Source organism: Anomalospiza imberbis, chromosome 19 (genome assembly GCF_031753505.1).
Source record: "Anomalospiza imberbis isolate Cuckoo-Finch-1a 21T00152 chromosome 19, ASM3175350v1, whole genome shotgun sequence".
NCBI classification, from domain to species: domain Eukaryota; kingdom Metazoa; phylum Chordata; class Aves; order Passeriformes; family Viduidae; genus Anomalospiza; species Anomalospiza imberbis.
Window position 1 is genome coordinate 8,361,401 of NC_089699.1, and position 21,771 is coordinate 8,383,171.

General features: G+C 44.5%; 1 protein-coding gene across 3 annotated transcripts in view; it reads right to left on the reverse strand.

Annotated features, from left to right (window-relative positions):
• TMEM94 (transmembrane protein 94) overlaps positions 1-21,771 on the reverse strand; it is a 50,440-nt gene that overhangs the window by 16,396 nt on the left and 12,273 nt on the right. The window contains exons 1-15 of one of the 3 annotated variants that reach the window (XM_068209517.1): positions 21,347-21,536; positions 14,534-14,653; positions 13,737-13,864; positions 13,019-13,155; positions 12,181-12,377; positions 11,407-11,558; positions 11,017-11,119; positions 10,629-10,715; positions 10,018-10,134; positions 6,264-6,320; positions 4,283-4,387; positions 3,511-3,675; positions 3,065-3,274; positions 2,580-2,895; positions 1,664-1,837 (exon numbers count right to left, since the gene is read on the reverse strand). In XM_068209517.1, the coding sequence (XP_068065618.1) occupies positions 1,664-1,837; positions 2,580-2,895; positions 3,065-3,274; positions 3,511-3,675; positions 4,283-4,387; positions 6,264-6,320; positions 10,018-10,134; positions 10,629-10,715; positions 11,017-11,119; positions 11,407-11,558; positions 12,181-12,377; positions 13,019-13,155; positions 13,737-13,864; positions 14,534-14,653; positions 21,347-21,400 (2,122 nt within the window). In that variant the 5' untranslated portion in view covers positions 21,401-21,536. Of the gene's footprint in view, positions 1-1,663; positions 1,838-2,579; positions 2,896-3,064; positions 3,275-3,510; positions 3,676-4,282; positions 4,388-6,263; positions 6,321-10,017; positions 10,135-10,628; positions 10,716-11,016; positions 11,120-11,406; positions 11,559-12,180; positions 12,378-13,018; positions 13,156-13,736; positions 13,865-14,533; positions 14,654-21,346; positions 21,549-21,771 lie in introns of those variants that run through there. The other 2 variants (XM_068209515.1, XM_068209516.1) reach the window with 2 other exon arrangements.

Sequence of the window (21,771 nt, forward strand, 5' to 3'; positions counted from 1 at the left end):
AATGAGCTCAGCCTTTTCCCTTCCCAAATCATGAACTCTCAGGCCAGGATTTCTCTGGCAAAAGGGGAAAAAACAAATGAAGAGGGCAGGGGGTATGACCAGCCATTCATGCTGCTGGGACTCATTGGGAAGAACCAAACTGCTCCAGCTGAGCCAATGAGACAGATCAGAAGGAATGGAGCAGTGCAGCTCCAGCAAAGGAAGACAGAGATGGTATCGAGCCGTTTTCCTCAGCGGAAGACATCGTGAGCACCTCATTTCCATGTGGTTACTATGGATCTGGGATGAGCACTGCCAGATGGTGAGACACGTATTTCAATAGAATAGTAAGGGAACATACAGATAAGCTGCCTCCTCTTTCTGCTATAGCTGTAGAATTTATGTATCTTGCTTTGACTGCAGCATGTCATGGAAGTGGGTGGATTCCAAGATTTATTCACAAATAACGTGTGGAGAGAGGTAAGTTATGATCATCTGGTCTGACTTGTGCATAAACAGAGCCATTTGACTTCACCCAATGTTATCTGCACAATCCAGTATTTCTGGTTCTAAAATGGCAGTATTTTAGGAAATTTCAAGGGACAAGACTATTGTGTGAGAGGTGTTCCAATGGTTAATCAAACCCAGCTGGCAGAATTCCTCTTAGAATTTACTCTAGACAGCATAATCCAGGTCACACCTATTCGTCTGAGCTCCAGGCTCTGACCTAAACGGTTTAAAATTGAGGATAAGGAGTTGAAATGAGGCAACATTAAAGGTTTTTTCTCTACACTAAAAATCTCAGCATCAAAACAATTCCTACTTACAAAGGCAAAATAGTAGCAATCAGAACAAATGAAAAAGCTCCTCCCCAGATACAGACAAAAATTTAAGAAGTGGGTGAGAGAAGACAATTTAACCTGGTAAAACTCTGGCCAGCAAAATGATCATATTTCAGATTCAATATTGAACATATGTCAACTCTAGAGAGCCAAGTTCACTCAATTTAAGGAATTACAAAGAGACTAAAAGCTCTGACAGGCAAGCTGTTAAATCTTTCTGAGGTGCTTTAAGACCTCAACCAGCTGTACATCCTTTCCATCCTAGCCCATTCCCATGAGAGAAGGAAGGCGCAGAAAGAGTGGAGAAGTCTGCATGACTTCAGGTTTATATTCTTGGTCACTGTGAGTTTGCATGGGAGTTTTGTGATTTCTTATTAGTATGCAATATAGGAGTGTGTAATGTAATACACTAGACATCTCACAAAGATATTGGTTTATGATTGATCAGAAGGGTGAGCATTATTAACTAAAACCCAGAGTGATATTCAACCCCTTGCAGTATTAGTTTCATTACCATCATGAAGCCTATTAAAAACTCAATAAACCCATACCATACTCTGTACTGCCATTTGTTGACAGAAAACAGGTCTACTATGTGCTATCTAAAATATGTTTTAAAAATTATTTGTGATCCTGGAGTGAGTCAAGGCTGGGAAGAATTCCCCCCCTCAGAATACCACAGATGATCACTGAGGTTTGTTCATCATATCTGCACTGGCCATGGGCAGAGCAGGGGCATCACCCCACAGGGACACCAGGCTCTTCCAGCCTGACATTTTCTGGGCTCTCTGAGGAAATCTCCCCCTGTGCCAAGTGGGTGCCAGAGAAAGAGGCAGCCTTACTGGTAGTGGTGTCCTTCACAAACAGATTAATCATGTGGCTCAGGGGGGGTCTCCTCTTGGTGATGGATGAAAGCTTCCCCAGGATGGTTTCCTTAACCATCTCATCACTTGGCAAGCGGTACAAAGCCAAATAGTTCTCCTGCTTGAAAAGATCTTTAGCACCTGGTGTAAAACCTGAAACATGAACACAGGGAGGAGGAAAATCAGACTCTAATCAATGCAAAAGAAAAGTCCCTTCTGATTCTGTGCCACCCACTTTGCCTGTGATCATTCTGACACCTCCCCAGCAATTGGTAGGTGAGCTGTGCTCACTATTCATCTATGTAAATATGGCTCAAGATCTAGGATAAAAAACACTCCAAAGTGCAGTAATCCAAAGATTAGTAATTACAGTGTTCATGCTCTTGTTTACTGATGAGAGTAACTGTGACATCACAGGACAGGCACGGAAGTGATTTCAAGTTTCCAGTTTTTAATCCTAATGTTACCTCTAACTTCTTACTGCCCCTATGCCTCCATTTTCCCACCTGTAAAACGAGCAGAGGTACATAATTTATCCCCATACTCCCTGTAAAGCCCTGCTGTAAAGATAGGCTAGATATCTGTTCATTAGCAGGTATTCTTTGTCTCCTGATGAGACTGGCAGACTCACACCAGGAGAATATGAAGCCTAGCCAGGGTTGGCTGGCACTATCCTTGATAACATTTGTTCCTTGGATAGCACTGACAACGTCAGAACTTGCCAAAAGCCATCTCTTTAATAAACGCTTTTGGCAACCAAACAACAACAGAGTCAGCTCTGTATTTCCACCTCTTCAGCAAACAGGATTGGGGAAATATTCTCATGCTCTCTAAGGATCGAGTGTCTATTGACAGCTCTGATTTCTCCGTGTCTGTTCATCCAGTTCCTCCTCACCTATCAGCCTGGCAAGCTCACAGAGGCCCCAGGGCACATGGACAGGCAGCACAGCATTGTGAGTCTCCTGCAGGGCGATGTTGCAGAGGTGGTCGGAGAAGCGGCACAGCCGCTCGGTCACGCCAGCGTTGCACAGGTTGAGCAGCACGTTCAGGCCCAGAGGCTTGAGGGAATTCAGGTGCATGTGCCAGTTGGAGTCATCAAACTGGATGCAGGAGGGGTTCTGCTGGTCTTGGGACAGGCTGAGCATCTCCAGGTGGTAGTCACACACAAAGTCTTCGGCCTCACAAGCCAACACCTCACTGTCTCCAACAACCTGGTCCAGCAGGCAGAGAAATTGTAGTTTGTTACAGTGAATATAGCTTGAGCCTAGAATCCTGCAGGGAATTCCCAGTTAAATTCCCCAACACTGGGGACTCTATGGGTTTAAGTTGGTGTTATGGCTCCACAAAAGCCTACTTGTGTGCCCCTCCAGTAAGTCTTACCTGAGTATGTTCCTCCTCTCCACCCTCCGTGTCCTTGCTGAAGCTCACGTTAGATCCAGAGGGATGTTTGCTTCTGCTGTTTGGCTTTCGGTGGGCAGAGGCTTCAGGAGCCTTTGGAGCATCAGCAGACCAGTTGTTCCTCTCCTGTTCATTGGCCATGTGCACTGTGTCTGCCAGGGGGCCAGAGAGCAAAGCATCTCTTTCATGGGGCTGTGGGAGACCAGGAGAGCAAAGGGTGGTGATTCAGCGGTTGAACACAAGGCACTGCTGATTCACCTGCTGCTTCAGGACTCCTGTAGAAAAGGATCTTTGCTTGCTTCTTCATCTTTAAGCAAAGAATCATGACACAGGACTTCTCTACAAGGCCTCTCTATAATATCACATTGCGTGTCAGTCAAACTATGATTGCAGCCAACACATTACGTTATGGACTAAGGATCACTCACCTCATCTTCCATCTCAGGATGGCAAAAGGACCGTGTGGAAAGCTCATCAGTCAGGTCTTCGTGGCTGTCATGAGGTGGTTCCACCTTCCCACTGAAGAACAGAACAGTCTCTGGGCTGGGGTTTGGCCAGGAAAGAATCCCCTGCTTGTCTACACAGCAGAGCACCTAGAACATCCCACAACACACCCAAGAAAGCAAAAATCTTAGTGAAAACATCTGTGTTCATGCATAGTTGTAAATATCATGACTTTAATAAACACATGGGAGGATAGACAAGTCTCTACCAACTTTCTCTCTTACAAAACTGCACCTAATAACACTCCAAGAAATCCAATGATTTCTTGCTCTAATAAGATTCATGGGTTGTTTAACACCAATTTTACTTCAGCATATTACAAAACTGGGCATGAAGACCAAGACCAAGAGAAGGGAGCAACTATTCAACCTATTTCACCACCTAGTACTTTACCAGGACCCAAAACAGCTGGCTCTTGCACAGGAATCAAGAGGATAATTTAACCAGAACCAGAGCTGGAAGATACAGACATCCTGTCAGATGTCACAGAGTATCTCAAACCATTGTTTTAGCCTGTAAATGTGCTTGGACATGACAAGACATTTATAAACTCTTCTACAAAGACAGGTGCCTGAAGGGTTTCTAATTCCAGCACAGTGAACTGATTGCAGCCTGTGCTCAGGGAAGGATAACATGAAAGATGCAAATGAAGCATCCTCACAGGGCTCCTCTTTCTGACAACCCAGCAATACTCACAGTGACAGATCCCAGACTGTGGAGCAAGCTGGAAGTGAAGCTCAGAGTTGGGGATTTGCCTTTTAAAACACAGAGGAAGTGGCTCCAGATACATCGTATCATTTCCTGAGGAGGGAAGCAGAGGACATCAGCCAGTTAGAGACTCGTTCAGTGCAAGATGAAGGGAGAGAAGGAAAAACGGGAGTATGACATTACCTGCTTTCATTTTCAACAGAGGGATACACTGTAAGATAGACATCAGTCTCTGTGGGAACCTGTTACCTGATACAGTGCTGGTGTTCTCCAGGGAAAAGCATTTATTCCCCTTTCCACTGATTGCTAACAGTCAGTCTGATTGTTGAATTGAGAATTTACTCAAACTACCTCTTGTCTACCCAAAACCACAGAAATGAATTCTGAAGTGAGCTCATTTTGAGTGAATCAGTTGTCACCTCTTGGTGTTTTTATCCTGAAGTAACTCAGCCCCTTGGATTGTGGAGTTTGAGGCCCTTCAGTTCCCACCACCATGCTGCACATCAGGTAAAGGACGGGGTCCCTGTGGTGAGGTGACTTGTTCAAGGTTACTTACTGAGGCAATGACAGCATCAGAAACAAAGCCAAAGTGCCCTGACTACTCCATTTTTGCAAAAGAATTGTAATGGAGCAGAAAGAAGGGGATATTTTGCAAAATTAAGATGTCCAGTTGGAACCCTTCATTTTCTACACAGACATGTTTCAGAGGGAGTCTGGATGGCAGCAATCAATCCAAGCACCAGAGCTGTGTGTTTTCCTCTGGCAATCCTAAAGCCAGAAAAACCATGATTGAATTACTGTGTTATTTTCCTGCCTTTTAGCTGTTATTCTGGAATACTGTGACTGCAGAGCACTTCACCCAAAGCTCCTCAAATCATGCTCCCTGGATCCTAATGGTTAGTACAACAGTAAGCTCAAATGCAAAACAATCCAGAGCTATCACCAAGGAAAAAAAAAAAAAAAAGCTCTTATTTAAACCAGTTTCTTCTAAGCAAAAATGTTACAAAAGGAAAGAAACAGATCTCCTCAACAAGGTAGGTCAGCTAAAATCACTCCATTAATATCATTAATGGAGTAATTAAAATCACTACCATTTAATATCTGAAAAACATCCCAGCTAAATGATGAACTGGCACAGAAAGGCACCAAAATATTCAGCAAAGGAAACACAAGTGTGTGCACCCATGTGCATTCCTCTGAGTGACTGGGAGCAAGGAGACAGGAATTGATTCTTATCACATCGAGGGATTTTTAATCACTCCTGGAGTCCATCTGCCTCCTTAGGGAAAGGGGAATGTTAACACCAGACAGACAGAGTCTTTCCTCTACCCACCTGTTTAAGCTGGATAATGCAATTTATAGAGCGGCCAGAGTAGTTCCTTCCCTAGAAAAAGGGCTCCTGAATGTTCAATTGCCCCAGCTTTGGAAGCACCTGTAATGTGCTTAAGCCTGATAAGAAGCCTATGGAGCAGGATCAGCCTTTTAAAAAGCCTGAACATCCCACGGTCCCTCTGCAGTTGGTCTGGGTGCTGACCACCATTCCCTCTGGGTTTTAGTTTTGGCTTGAACAAAGTTTTTCTGGTACAAGCAAAATACTTCTTTCAGACACACACCATACTATTTTACTTCTACGGTTTATTTTACTTCTACAACAGGACTTGAAAAAGGTATTGTCTCCAGGACAGAAAATGTTGATTTCAAACCATTTGCAATATTCAGAAAAGCCCCACTGGACTGAGTCTTGAGGTCACCTCAAACTCTAGTCAGCACAGCAGTATTTACATGGGCAGGTGGAGGGGAAAGACATGCAACCTGCATGCACAGCAAATTAAAGCAACAAATGAGTGACAATGGACAACTGATACAAGTAAAAAGGGTCTAGCAACACGCAGGAGATCAGAGAGGAAGGGAAAGGATATCATGAAGTTCTGCAGTGAAGATGGAGGAAAACAATTCATAATAATAGTACCTGAGAAGATACCATCTCTGTGTAGCTGCTGAGAGTGTCCTCTGAAAACTTAGCAAGCTGCAGCAAGAGAAGAGACCAGTTACTATAATTGTGCTCAGAAATGTGCCATGAGGAACATCCTTCCCACAGGATATGTGCCTTCAGGGAGGAGAAAGCAGGAGTCCTGCTCTGTGGGAATCACTGTACCAAGGCAGACCGATAACTCATCAAAGCAATTACATCTTTAATGGACTCTGTTTTTATCTACTTGTGAAGCACAGGCAAAGTGCTTGGTGCTGTACATCACAGAGGAACACACAGTCATTACCTAAATGTCTACAGAGAAAATAATAGCAATTAGACCCAGAGGAGGAGCTTTCTGGGTGGTTATTTTCAGTTAGAAAGAGCCAGGATTGAATGATCTGATTTTAACTTATATGGGTCAGTTACAGGAAGACCAGTTGGAAAAGCAGGTGCCTGGAACACAATGGACACAGAGGAATGAGGTGATATGAATGGGATGTGGAGAGGAAATGAAAAGAAATTATAGCAGAGCACCACCACGGCACTCTTGGAATTACCCCGAGAAATTCACTAACTCAGAAATTTTGCATCCAGCACAAGGTATTCCACACTAGATGTAATTTTGAAAAAGTTTAAATTTAAGTCTATTCATAACCGTAAGTGAACATGGCAATTACATTTATATGTATATGAAACTATAGCCCAAATAATAATGCATATATCTGGCACTTGAAAAAGGATCAGTTTAATGAAGCCGATAAAAGCCAAGAGAAATATGTCAGAAATCATTTAAACTGAGAACTATGAAGGATAATTAGGAACTGTTTAAGAATATTTTGTTACAATTTTAAAAAGCAACAATCCCATAGTAAAAATAAGAGACTAGTTTTGAGTGAAAGTGAAAATAGAAGTAAGAATTAGCATAAAAAATAACGAAAAGTATACCAGTTGGTAATTGAAACCAGACCACTGCTTGTTAAAGACAGTGAAATTGTAAATGACTTTGTAGGCAAGGCAGACGTGTTAAATAAATATTGCTATTCCTTATTCAGTGATACAATCATACCATATGATAACTATGAAATATTTTCCATTCCAACACCAGCTACAGAAAGTAAATATGTTTAAATTAGCAGGTCTGGACAATGACTGTTACTGCTGATTTTGCACAAGGCTTGAACTATGGATTAAGTCCCAGTTCAATGGAAGTGGTGCCAATGCCCAAAAAGGGAAGGAGAACCATCCAAGTTACCACAGGACCCCAGACACACTTTGATTTCAGACAGAATAAAAAAGCAGCTAATATGAGACTCAACTAGAAGAAGTGAAATAATAAAATCAGTGCCAAACACCACAACTATATGAGCAGCAAATCTCCTCAAACTATTGTGATATCTGTTTTGACAAAATTACAAATTTGTCTGATAAAAGTACTGCTTTTGACATAGACCATTTGGTAATTTGACTTGATTCTAAATGCTTGACTAGTTTTCTAATGAAAATACTAAAGTAATAGGACTCACGTTAGATATATTAGAAATAGACTATCTCCAAATGGAAGAGAAAAATAAATTATTTGCAATAATGTGTAACTAGCTCAAGCAGGGACACTTCTGGGTATTTTGTTAATAACCTGAGAGGAAATTAAAAGCAACATATTACTTGATAGAGACTGTAAAGGATACAAAGTTTAGTGCAGGGTGCAATGTGAAGAGGACAGACTACTGTCAGAACAACATGGATTGCTTGGGCAGTATGCAAAAACAGGCACAGAACTAAGGCTGTCTATTTAGGTGCAAAAATGGAGGCTGGATTTACAGGATGAGGATTCTCAGAAAGCAGTAACTGCAGCTGAACAAAGCCTGGCCTTTTAAAGCAGTGGCTGAAAGATCTAATGGGATCCTTTGTTGTACAAACAAGGGAACACAGAGCAGAAAGTCCAAATTATTCTGAAATTTATCAAAAGCTATTACTGGAATATTTTATGGGGTTTGAGATTCATAACCCTACAGTGATCTTGAAACAGTGGAGAAAGCTAAGAGGAATGCCAAGAGAAAGATTAGAGGTTTGGAAAATATGCTTATAGTGCCTCAAGGTGCTTGAACTGTTTACTTAACTAGAGATGGTAAAAAGGAATGTGAGTAGTTACAACAGACCAGAATTTTGATTGACATGCTCTTTGCTCTTAAATCTAGGAGACAAAAGATGTAAATTTTCCAAGGACTGGAAATCAGATACTGCAGAAATTCCCAGTAACACAGAATGTCCATTTTTAGTAGTGAAGGTAAAAAATTACTGAGTCAACCTATCAAAGGCAATAGAAATGTTTTCAAAGCAACAGCAAATTCCTTTCTAAAAGGAATGTTGCTGCAGTCCAACTGTAGTAATGAAACTTGGGGCTTGTTTAGGGGGGCACTGGTTTGTGTCCTTTCCACCACCAGTCACAAAGGTCACCTCTGGCCTTGAAAAATTGGGAATCAAACAGCTTGAACATCATAGGAGGGGAAGAAGGTGGAGAAGTGGCCAAGTTGCCACCAAGCAGGCCAAGTGATCAGAGAGGAGAAGGGTCTTACCTGCTACATTTTGAACAGAGAAGAGAGAAGGAAGGAGGGAAATAGGGAGGCCAAGTGACTGCCCTGGTCAGGGGGTAATTGACCAAGGCATGTCACAGCAGCTGTTCTGCAGCAGCAAGGATGGAGGATCATGTCTGAGATGCCACAGAAAGAGCTGGCTGGACAGAGTTGTCTGGACAAGAAAAAGGAGAAAACAGGAAAGGAAAAAAAGGAAGGTGCAAGTATGAGTGACAGGGCAAATAGCAATGTTGAGAATGATGAAGCAAGGAAGCCAAGGAGCTCTGGCTTTTCCCAGCCAAACTGCAAATTGTAACGGGAAAGAGGGAGGGTTCAAAAGTACAAACCAAGTGATGCTGAGAACGGATAGGAAAGGTAAAGTGGTGAAAACACTGAGAAGAGATTCTAAAGGTGCAAAATGCTACCAAGGGATGTAATGTGACCTTCCTCCCAGGACACGGGCAGCTTAGTCATGTTCACCTAGAGAGAAAAGAATAGAAAACACAGACCCAGGGCCACGGAGGCCAAGGAAGGACAAGAAGGAGAGAGAAACTCCGTCCAAGTAAGAGAAATTGGAACAGAAGACAAACATAGCTCAGTGCACCTCACCAGCACTGCCACCAGGACAAAAGAAGGGACAGGCAACAGCACATCCAACTCAGGACCACACCCCATCAGACCACCAAACTCCACTCCCCAAACCAGCACAACCACCAGAAACTGCTCTTACTCCCTGATCTACTCAAAGGCCACGCCTGCAAACAGAGCCCCAGAGCCTCAGGAAAGGATTGTTCAGCCCACAGGGCACTGCAGAGGATATGATATATCCCATTCCTTCTCAGTGGCTACACATTGCCCAGTTACAACCACCCCAGGGCATTTATTTCCATGTTCACCCTTCTGACAAACTCTATCTGACAGAAAACACATGCCTTGAAGAGTTTTACAGAATCACCAGAGCTTCCTATCACCTTGGGATGTTCCTAGAGAGGTTGAAAAAATTAAAGCATCTGTTCAAGAAGTAATATTGTACTCCAGGGAGAGGGGACAACAGCTGGGACAACCAAAGATCCAACAAGGTTTTACAATTATGTGGACGCATCTGCTGAATTCTCACTTCACAGAGCCTTTTCATCTCCTGCCCTTGTCTCTGCAATGGTTTCAGGTAGAGAGAAACCTACCAGTGAGGTGGAGGAGGCCTTGCTCATCTGGGCCAACACTCTGGCTTCTCCAAAGGCTGTAGCAAGAATCCACAGGACAGGAAAGAGCAACGGAAGGATGGGTAAGACACCATTCACCTGAAAAAAACAACCTGTGATCACCAACAAGCACAGACAACAAGAAGTCAGAACCTCTCACATGACACCTTTTCCACCACACTGAGAAGATAGGGATAAAAGGCCAGGAGAAGAAGGAAGGGGACAGAACCCGAGCCAAACAGTGCACACTTTAGGGGGGTTTAATGAAGGAGACCATGAATCAATCACACCAACTTGCAGCTGTTTTCCTGCTGAATTTGGCGTAAACACTCATGAGTTTAAAGGCAAAGGATACCACATACACAGATATAGATAAACACATACATGGCAAATGAGAGAGCAAAACATTTAAAGGTAAGTCTGTAAGGAAAGTTCTGCTGTCCTCCTCCACTGAATGCTCCTGGATCCAGCATGCTTCCAGATCCAGGAAGCACAGGATGCTGTCATAGGATGAATTAAGTCACTGACAGAGGGAATCCATCTCAGCACTGCTCTGGAGAGGAGGTGTGGTGAAGCTCAGAGCTCTCCTTTACCTGCAGCTGAAGAAGAGTGTACTGCCAGGAAGCAATTCCAGGAGCTTGGAAAATGAAGCGCACGGCATTGGTGATCAAGAATCCAGCCTGCAATTCAGAGATGACACTGTCACCTAACTACTGGCACTTGCAGGGAAGGTGTTTTCAGTGCCTTGTAACATTCTCAGCCCCGGGGAAAGTATGAAAAATATATTTTTGATCTGCTGCTGCAGTTCCTCCCTCCACTCTCATAGTTACGTGGCTCAGCATCTCTGAACTGCTGAAGGTACACACAGAGTCAGCTGCATGAGTGAGCCTGGCCACAACTTCCTGTTGATGGCTACAATTCTTCAGATCTACTGACAAAACATGGCTATTCTCAAGGACAAAGGCTTGGAATGAGACCTACCAGCACGATAGGAACAGCATATTTCAGCATCACTGACTGTACAGTGAACCTCTCATTATCCAGGGCTGTCACAGGCCGTGACAGAGCCATTTCCAGGCACCACCTAAAAACAGAAAACAGCTGGAAATTTCAGCAACCAAGACCCTAACCCTTCACTTTTCTTGGACATAAACCTTCTAGCAGACCCAATTAGAACACTGTGCTCAGCCTATGCTGTGAGGGAGGGCTGTCAAAAGAGTAGCCAACATCTACAATAAGAGTGTGGCACTTGCCAGGGTAAATTTGCAGTATTGCCAAGCAAACTTCTCAGGTCTCCTCACCTGCTTAGCAGGAAGGCAGCAACAAGGACACAGACAGCTGGGTAGGCACTGTGTCCCGCACTTAACCCACCTGACATTATCAATTATTGGGGTCTTCAACACACGGAAGAGACGATAGATCTGAGGATTCTGAGGTCCCTTCTTCACTTCTCCCCTTGGGGAGGGAGGGGGTGAAAAGGGTGGAAATAGATCTCCAGGCTCCAGAACTATGTGCTCATCATCCTAGAAGAAAGATCAGAGAGTCCAAAGGCTTGTGTTCAAGCACATCTGGTTATTTAATGAGAATTGGCATTTGGAGTGAAAGTTAAATTTAAACCACCAGAGGTAAATTTCAAGCTTTAAACTTTTTCCAACCTTCTTCAAGCTGTAAATTTTTTGTATAGATCTTGTAAGTGAGTAGTTAATTAACTTCTACACCAGGTATTTTTTATTGCCTTCTTTTATAATAAATCAATAGTAAGGAGAAGGTCAAAGCAGACAAACTTCATTTCTGCACATAAAAAGCAGGATAAAGGACAAGGTTTGTATGTCATATTATCTTACTGGATAATACTCCACTTATATTTAGCAGCAAATTACATTTTCCCCTTGACCTGAGAGAGGAGGAAATACGGTGCTTTTGTATAACATTAGTGTCTCCTGTCCAGTGGGTTTGGGAGTTCATGGAGAAGATGTAGCGTGGCTAACTATGCACTGTCCTTGACTGAACTGGAATTTCAAGCTATTTTCAAGGTCAGAAGAAACCAAACACTCCAATAATTTGTACTCTGGGAATTAGAGTATTAGCAAGAAAAACCCGGGAAATAAATTGTTACAGGCCAGGGAAATTAGACAAGCAAGTTACCTTAATCCCTCTCAGAGAAGCAAATGATTCCTGGCCTGGCCTCAAAGCCACAACATCTCCTTCTACCAAGAGGCTCACGGGCAGGTTGACAAGATGCCCATCCCTGTAGGCCCAGTGAAGGGACCAGGATGGGGCATAAGGCATGTGAAGGTCAGGGTACATGGAGTCTGGCCATTTCACCTCTTTGCCAAGTGTATCTGAAAGCACAAAGTACGAAAGAATGAAGTGGTAGCAATTCTGGATTTACATCCTGTAGCAGTTGTAAGTCCCCTAATGCTAAGCTCAGCCCATTCCCATGATCTTTTATCATCTCTCTCTTCCTCCTTGATGGCTTTTCCCTTCTCTCTCCACTCAGCATTAACAACTAAACAGTCATTTAAAAACCTGTACAACAGAAATGCTAAAGGCTGTCCTTAAAACTGCCCCACTGAAATGAACTGCTCCCTCAGGTCCCAAAGCCCCCGTTGAGACAATGCTCATGCACAGCAATTTATCTCCTTCTGCTCTGTGTTGTGGTACAACCCCACGTGTTCTCCCCTCCTCATCTGCTGCAAGGCAGATATTTTTATAAGGATATGAGGATTTGAATTACTCCAAAGCAGAGCCATAACAGACGCCCACCTGCTAACACACAGCTTGGAAGCACATGGCCACATGACAGCTCAAAATAACTATTTTACAGGACAGGCATGAGGAGAACACACTTCCTACAGCCTGTTTCTGTGCAACACGGAGGAAGGTTAGCAAGCTTCATTAGGAATGCATGTGATCAGGTTTGGGGAAAGATTCAATGGGAGGAAAACACAAGTGCAAATGGGACAGATGAAGGAGACCTCACCGTTTATCTTATCAACGATGGTCTGAAGCCTCCTCTCCACCTCTCTGCACTTCAGCCTCTCTTGACGCCCAATCATGAGGAGATCCAAGAGGAGCAGGAGGAAGAGTGCCAGTGCATTGACTATCTCAGCACCTTGGCTTCACACAGCAAAACAGGAGGAAGCAGAATGCACATGAGGTTTGAGTAAACAAGCAGAATACACTGCCAGACACCCACAGAGATAAACACTCAACTGCCTGGTTGTTTATTCCCACAGCTCACAGATTTATGGCTCAAAAAGAAATGCATGATCACACTTCTTTAGGATAAAGACACCAGAGAGGTCTGAAAAGACCCATATCAATTTAAAAAATACTTTACAAATATGGTCAGTGCATGTATAGCACACTAACTTCTCCCATGAGCCACTAATTTCTCCAGTTTCAAAATACTTCCTAACTATGATAATGCCTTAGGGGTCTTAAAGATCTAGGAATGATGTAGGAAAAAAACCTCTCAGTCTCTCCTTTTAGAAGTAGAATTAAGGTCTATTAGAAGTAGAATTAAGTTGGCTGAAGTTCTGTGAAAGGGATTGATAGGAAATTACCAGTGTGAGTTTGCTGACATCTAGCTATCTAGACAGAATGAGGGACAATACTTATGTCAATCCCAGACAGTACTAAGATGACATAAAACCACCACCTTGCTTCAGTTAAGCAGCACAGGAAGTTTTGCTCACCTCCCCTGTGGCTGGCTCCCATAGCAGCACAGCAGCAACAGCACTGCCAGCAGCATCAGAGATGCACCAGGCCAGTGGAAGCAGGAGCAGCGGTTACCATGGTACAGAAAACTGCTCCTCCACACCTCCTGCAAAGGGAGAGCAGCAGACAGTCAGCACTCATGGAATACAGAGCCAGATGCTTGGAAAAGCAGAGTGAGAAAGGGTGAAGACAGCAGCTGGTGCTCCAGGGAGAACAGAACTTTGCAAAACCCCTGAATACGACACAGAGCATCCCAGATCCATTGTGTGAATCCTTCAGCACCAATGGATATTCAGCTGGTGAGTCTGGGTGAACACTCTCTGCTTTTCTCTTGACTGGAAGAATGAAAAGACATCTGTGCAAGGCTGTCCCATTGTCAATGACCAACCAAGGAACACTTTCAAGCACTGTGCATAAACACTGGCACTTTGTATTCAACACACATCCCAGCAAACATGGTGGACAAGGGGAGACTGTTGAGCTTCACCGCTCTTTTATCTCCACCTGAGATGGACCCTCTAAGCTCACTGCCTTTAGTGGCTCTTGAAGTCCTGAGATCCTTCACAGGGCAAGAGGCATCTTCCAACAGAGCTCTGGCATCCAGGAGAGAAGTGCTCGCAGAAACTCACCCTTAGATTCCTTGCTTTGTTCCCAAGGACTTCAGCAGTTCTACACCTGGACACTGGGGGGGAATGCAGCCAGCTTCTGTTTAGCCCTCATCTTTACTTTGAGAAGGGAAGACCAAGCGCCCAACTTGTGCTGTTTGGTGCCTCACCTTCCATGAAGACCCTTTTTTCCGTTCCTTCTGATGCCCCTCCAGCAGAGCTGACAATTGGTCTCTCAGGATCGTGAGGGCTTTCTTTGTGGTAAGGCCCAAACTTGAGGTCATCTCATCCTGAAGTGCCAGAAAAATAAACTGGTTAGTGCTTCCCTATTTTCCTTTTAGGCTTTTTCCTGGTGGCTGACAGAGCATGTGACTGTGAATGCCCTGCACTCATCATCACCAGCCTGATTCTCCATTTTCCTGAAATCATCTTCCCTCCTGTGAACTTTAGACTGCTGGCTGGAATTAGAGCACTTAGATAAGTATCAAGTAAACAAACCCATCCTGACTGTGCTGATAAATACTTTATCAAAGCACAATACCAAGTCATTTCTGTGAAACAAGATCTAATCAGTAGAGGCTGAAGACAATACAAACAGAGGTTATGCAGGCTTGAACTGGTATCAGCTTGTAGAGACAACAGAACACAGTTATGGTACAGGATGATACAGGATGAATTTCGCTAACAATAGTAAAAACTAAGTAGTAGAATATCCACAATTCAAAACAAAAGTGGTGCAATTTCCACAACTGCTTGCTACAGGTTTTTGTTTGTGAGTCCTGCCTCTGTGGCTACTTTGATGCAGAAGCTCCCAGATTTAAATGCTAGGCCATAGACCAGTTCAGGACCAGACATGACCCCGCCATCAACTCCTCCTTTTACAAGAGCAAACACTGGAGTTTTAAGTGCTGAACTGCAAGGGAGACATCTGGACTTGCAGGAAGCACAGAGTTCACAGCACTGCTCCCTCAGCGCTCATCAAAGAGGCAGCAGCCCCAAAGGACTCATCCCAGGAGTGTGCCATATGGAAAACGCTGCCATAAGATGCTGGTAACAACAAAGTGGGGTAAACACTTGCATTTCTGGGCCAGAAGTATGAGCACTTTCTTTCAAATCACAGATTGCAGTGAGGTGCTGTGGGCACCACATCATTGACAGCAAATCAACAGGGAAGAACAGGCAGGTGTCCATGAGAGGGCTACAGCAGGGAACTGCTAAATAAAGGTTCTCATGGGCATTTCATGTTTTAATACAAACACACTGAGCATGTACAGCACACAGGATATCCTGCATATAGAAATGTTCACGTGTGTCATACTGTGCCCAGAGTACAGAACTACTGAACACAAACAGGCAGGAAGTTTGTCCCTCCTGTCCCCAGCAGTGTGACACAGCCCAGAGCTCAGGCAGGAGCTGCAGCTCTTCCTGCTCTCATAGCCCATCCCAGCCCTGTCAAACCCACCGTGGTCTCAAACTGCAGCAGTTCTGCTCCTCAGGAGCTGCTTGCATACACCCAGCTCTGCAAGTGCAGCTTGGCTCTAATCTGTTCTTCCTGTTCTTTAACTGCATGGTTTCGTGATGAACATTTACTGGAAACTAATCTTGGACTTCAGGCTCATTTGCATTGATGGTCCAATCCAAAACTGTAATAGTGTTGAGGAATAGAACATAAATTCTCTTTCAAATACCATCTACCACACACACTCTCCCCACCTATCAGAGACAACCTGAAACAGCAAATTCTGTCCAGGCAGAGTCCAGCAATGCTGCTTTAGCTGCACTTTCACAGAACTAAAAATAATCCTGCTGCAGTTTTCATTCTCTGTGTCAGTTTTAAGAATAGAGGAAGCAGTTCTGTGTTGCTCTTGGAAGCAGCCCAGGTAACATCAGCATGGAACTAAACATAGGAGTGTCTCAAAGACTTCCAGAGGAGAAGATGGCAGTGGAGCTGGCACCAGCCATGCTGCTGCACCACAGATTGCTGCAAACAGGAGTGTCTGAGAACAGCACCGAGCAAGGCACAATCAGGCTTCTCTCTCTTGTCTGACTGCTGCCTGTCCGGGGCAGAGCAAGGCACCCACAGATGTATAAATCCTCTGCAACATGGGGAAAGCAGACAGATAAATAAAACACGCAGAATGAAAGGCAGCAAAAATAATAAGGAATTGAACTGAAAAGCAAAGTCTGCTTAGACACTGAGCTGGTTCCAATGGACTCATCAAGAGCTGCAGAAGTAATAAGAGGAAAGCTGCACTTAATGCCAACATCTACTACAGCCACACAGTGCCTGAAAAGAGAGACTGCCACTGCACAGCAGGCAGTGAGCACAAAAAGACAGCAAACCCAGAGGTAATCTAAAAAGATTCCTGAAACACTTGTACACCTGCTCCAGACTTTACACAGGAGTTACCGGTTTGGCACAGTGTCAGTCAAGATAAGGGCAGCCACAAAGGAACGTGGCTGTAGCAGGTCACAAAGGACAAGTGCAGTGTGGCAGGGCTGGGGAAGAGGAAGGGCAGGAATTGTTAAACACCCATCCTGACACTTAGAACATGGAGTATTTGGCAAAGGAGGCAGAGCCAGTCTGGTAAACAAACACTGTAATACTGTGAGTGAGGGTAGCTGGGGGCACTGGGGTAATCTGCTGTGGGTGAGCATCAAGGGAAAGAGCCTGGGACCCAAATGAAAGGGACAGGCAAGAAGAGCCACCATGAGTTCCTGGCAAGGGCCAGCTCCAGGTTTTCTAACAAAAGTTGCCCTGCTAAGTCATCAGCTGCTAATGAGGCATTTTTCAAATGCCCTTAAGTAAACCTTTCCAGCCTTTCATCAGCTGCAAGTGCTCTTCCTGCCACAAACCAGGAAGTGAGCACCCCAGGGTGAAGAAGCCCTTCACGGGAGGTGTCAGTTCATTAATAAAAAACCTCAACATTCACATCTTTGCTTTGGAAAGTTACACTCAAAGAGAGAGCTGCTAATTTTCAGGTCCAAACAGAAACAGCAAGACACCTTCCCACCCAGCTGCCTTAGCATAGGGCTTCCTCTGAAGAACAACACAGAAAGAGCAGACAGTAAATTCCAGGTTACAGTGAAAGCAAACCCCTGATGGGTATCAGAAGGCATTTTAAAAGGCTGTACTTTCCTTTTGCCTGTGCCTAAAGGCAAAAAGTCCTAAGGACAAAATGAGCAGTTGCTTCCTCCTTTGCCCTGGAGAGCACAGGAGCCTCTAAGTGCACTAAGGGCTCCTCTGGAGCTGACCTGGCCACCCCAGCCTCAGTCTGAGAGGCATGGTTGGAGCCAGGTAAAAAGGGGATTATTGCATCCTTCTGCTTTGGGATGATGATATCAGGGCTCTCAAGAGTTGTGATCTATGGGATGGCTGTTAGAGGAAAAACAGTGCAGGACATTTCTTTTGTGCATGTGATTTTATTTTCTAAAGGCAATGAATGTGCTGAAGTGTGGACTAGATGGGAACATGAAAAGATGTGTGAATTTCTCCACTCCTAGTAAATATTCTACATGTTAAATCACTGCTTAGCTTGCCTGAAAACATTAGGAAAAGGGAAGCTGAGACAGATCTTGCAAATGCCCATGGTTAGGGGCTGGTTTGGCTCCTCAGGAAGGAAACAAGAAGCAGCTCAGAGGCAGGAGTTGAGGAGTCACAGAATCTATGGACTTTTCTTTGCCTTGTCCTTTCAGTTGACCCTCCAGAGTTTGACAGGGGTAAATAAGTTGTCAAATACCCAGGATCTTATTTAAATCCATAGCCTTGCCTGGCTTATGGCAAATAGGTTTTCCTTGCCTTCCTCAGGGGTTGCAGGAGCATTTTCAGGCTGATAGATAGGAAAAGTGTGGTTATTTTCTGTTTTTTTCTCCTACAACATGAAGTTGTTCCCGAGCAACACCACCTACCCATGTCTGCTTCCTGCAGCCCACCTCCATCCTCACACAAATTCACCACTGAGCTCTCTTCCTAAAATTCCAATCTTGTTCTTTTACACATTGAACCATTTAAAATTACCTTAAAAGTTTATCAGCCATCTCACACTCTCTGCTACCTGATGCAAGACAGAGGTCTTGCAGCTTCTTTCCAGAGCAACAAAGAAGTAGATCCCAGAATGTGTACAGAGAAGTGGACACAAAATATCAATATATTTAAGTCCTCTTATATTTTCTCACAGCCATTACACATCCATAGTAGGATATTTATTTGTTTATTTGTACTAGGAAATGTTGATATAATATGTGCCAAATATTTTTTTAATAATACAGGAAGACAAATATTCCCTGCTTTCCAGAGCAAAGTGGGTTGACTCATCCTCTATCCTCTGTGGATTCAGTCCCTTGCAGAATAAGGGATTCTCATGAAGACTGCTGTACACTTGAGTCTACACTTCTGCCTTTACAAAGACTGTTTAAGCAAATAAGTGAACAGAATACAAAATATTTGCTACAAGTTTCAATTCTCATAGACTGCAGATCCACCCCTCTGATTCAGAGTGGTTGAAAACCCCTGCAGACTGTTTCCCTCTTTCCAGGCTGCACTCCCTAGGCTCCTTTTATAACACCTCTACTCAATTGCTTTTTAGATCTGAACAGTTGGAGGTGGGAAACTGGCAGCAGAATGTTCTTCCTTTTCCTGAGAGCTATTTTGCAATCCTTAGCAGAAAAAGAAGGCAGTTTTTAATTTAACAATGACACTTTGCAGGTGATTAATCTACTTCAAGGATTACACCTCCTGAAATGTAAGCATTACTCACAGGTTCAAAAACACAAAATAAGGAGTAAATCCACCAAATATATTTGCATTTATTACTGTAAGTCGAATTCTTGTTTAGGGTAAGTCACAATATGGCACAACGTGGGGTTCTGAGTCTGATCAGAGCAGATGACAGACATCAAATACATGACAAACACACAATTTCTTCAGGTAGCATTTCATACAGCAGCCTAGTGTTAGAGAGGGATTTATTCTTGTTCTAAAGCAAATCACCCATCGGGATGCTACAGCTCCTATACACCTGCAGCTGCTGACTTAGTGCTCAGACTGCCTGAAATGGCTCATCCCTGCTACAGAGTGACACAGATGGAACCAGCAGGGATGAGCCATCAGTCAGTCTGGGCAGAAACTTCCCTTTATTACCCCATCCTTGGTCCCAGACTTGCTTTCTGTCTTTCTTGGTGCTCTCCTGGCTACTTTTTCTATGAGATCAGACTCCCTGAGTCCAGGCAAGAATGTTTCTGTAGTGACCCAGGCTACATCCATCATCCCCCCTGACACACTGCTACCATGGGATGAACTTTTGATTAAGACTCTGGACTGTCAGGACAGCTGGACTCTCTAATTCCTTCTGCCACTGGTTTCTGCACGACAGTGGAAAAATCAGATACTCCTCTATGCCTTAGTTTCTCATTCTGTGATGGGGCTACCAACTCCCCACCAACTGTTGTAATTGTGAAGATTCACCAGCCCACGTGAGCGCTACTAGAAAGCTCAGGAAAAAGAAAATGTATGTTTTTATCTGCACAATTCAGGCAGCTCCACCAAGCAGACCATACTCTGTGGGAACCACTGCCTTTAAACCTGGACATGCTGGGAAAAGCACCAGAAGGCATGAGGAACACAGCTATTAAACTTGGTTTGAATGCACCTGACATTAGCTTGGCAGCCTCAGCTTAGCTGTTGGTGGTCTCAAATCAAGTGAAACAAGCAGAGTCTTCAGCACAGCAGTGCCCAAGTTAATGGAGAGAGCAGTAGGCAGCAACTGTCTCCTCCCTGCCCCATGCAGCCCAGGATGAAAGGCAGCCCAGACCTCCTGCTGCCCCTGGACAAAAGAACCCCCCAGTTGGGTAACTGGGTGCCTGCAGGGGCTCCAGTGTGGATACTCTGAGGCTCACTAACAGGGCCTGCAGATTCCCCCTGCAAAAAGACAGAGCTGCAGGAGCACAGAGCTCTGAGATGTGGCCAAAGCAGTGCTCGCCAGCCTGAATCACTGATGCACTGTGCTGTGCACAGGGTCCATTTTAATCCATGCAACAGCATCCACATTTTATGCTCTCCGTAAGGCACGGAGTAAAGATGCCAACAGGCACAATCAACTTCTCTACACAGGTAATGCAAAGCCCAGCACTTTGCTTCTCCCCAGCAGGAGCCCAGCAGCAGAGAAAGAGGCAGATGCTCCCGTGGAAACAGCCCAATTTGGAATTGTACATTCCTCTGTCCATCCCTTCAGTCCTCTTTGGAGCAACAAATCCCCAACTATAGTTGCCTGTCCCACCAGGCTGCTAGCAGAAGAGATAGGATTTATGCAGTGTTTTGAAGCACTACACAATTATTAAGCTTTAATTACTGTAATTTAGCCAGTTGCATTACTCCAGGTTCAGAGAGCAGTTAGGAGTCTGTATTTATCCTGGCTTCAACACACAGCAGTGCTTTATGCCAGTGCAGAGCTCCCTCCAGGGAATGCTAATGCCCCCCCCTCCAGAGGCCAGCAATGCTCAGAAATCCACAGAACTTCAGTGCATCTTTCCTCCCCTTGATAGTTTCCTTCCCATGCCCACTTCTTCAGCTGAAGACTTTGGGAACCAAAGCAATGATCCAGCCTGGCAGGTACACTGCTGGATGGATCCCACAGGGATAAGGAGGTTCAACAGTTACAGATCCAAGCCTATAGTAGCAACAGACAAATTTAAGCCATGAAGCAGAGGGGCAGCAGAGCAGGAGTCAGCAACTAAAATCCTGTGTAGATCTTCCTATTGGTCCTGGGGTTAAAACTGCAGTTTAAAACAGTTTCTTTTCCCCGTCACTGCCAAAACCAAGCTATTCCCTAGCTAAAATCATCACTCTCTGTTTCATGTCCTACCATAACCTCCTTCCCCCAAAACATCAAAGCTCTTCATGCCCCATCACATCAGGCAGGATGCAGACTGAGGAGGGAGACAGGGAAAGCCATTTTGAAATTAAATGTTAAGGGAGAGGAACTTACTTTGCGACATTTGCCTTGGTGGGGGATCCAAAGATCAGCCTGTTTGAAGAGCATCTGGACTAAATTCCTGCACCACTTCCCCAGCAACTTGCACTGCTGCTGCTCTCCAAAAATGACAGAGCAAAGAGGGAGAGGGAGCAAGATTGTGCAGAGCCCAGCGCCGCAGAGAATGAGACAGAAGCAGCAGAGTGAAGCACCAGTCTGCTGATTAATTCAGCCTGCTTCCAGTCACACTGCAGATCCAGCAAGGAGGCGGCGGATGGGGGTGGGGGATGAGGGAGGATGAGGGATGCAAACAGGGGGAGAAAAAAGCAGAGAGGGAAGAAAGTTTGCCCAGGATAGCACCAGATGTCTGTGAGAATAGTTCATTCATCACATGGAGCCGACACAGTGAGGATCCCTGGGCTCACTTCCATATGCATGCA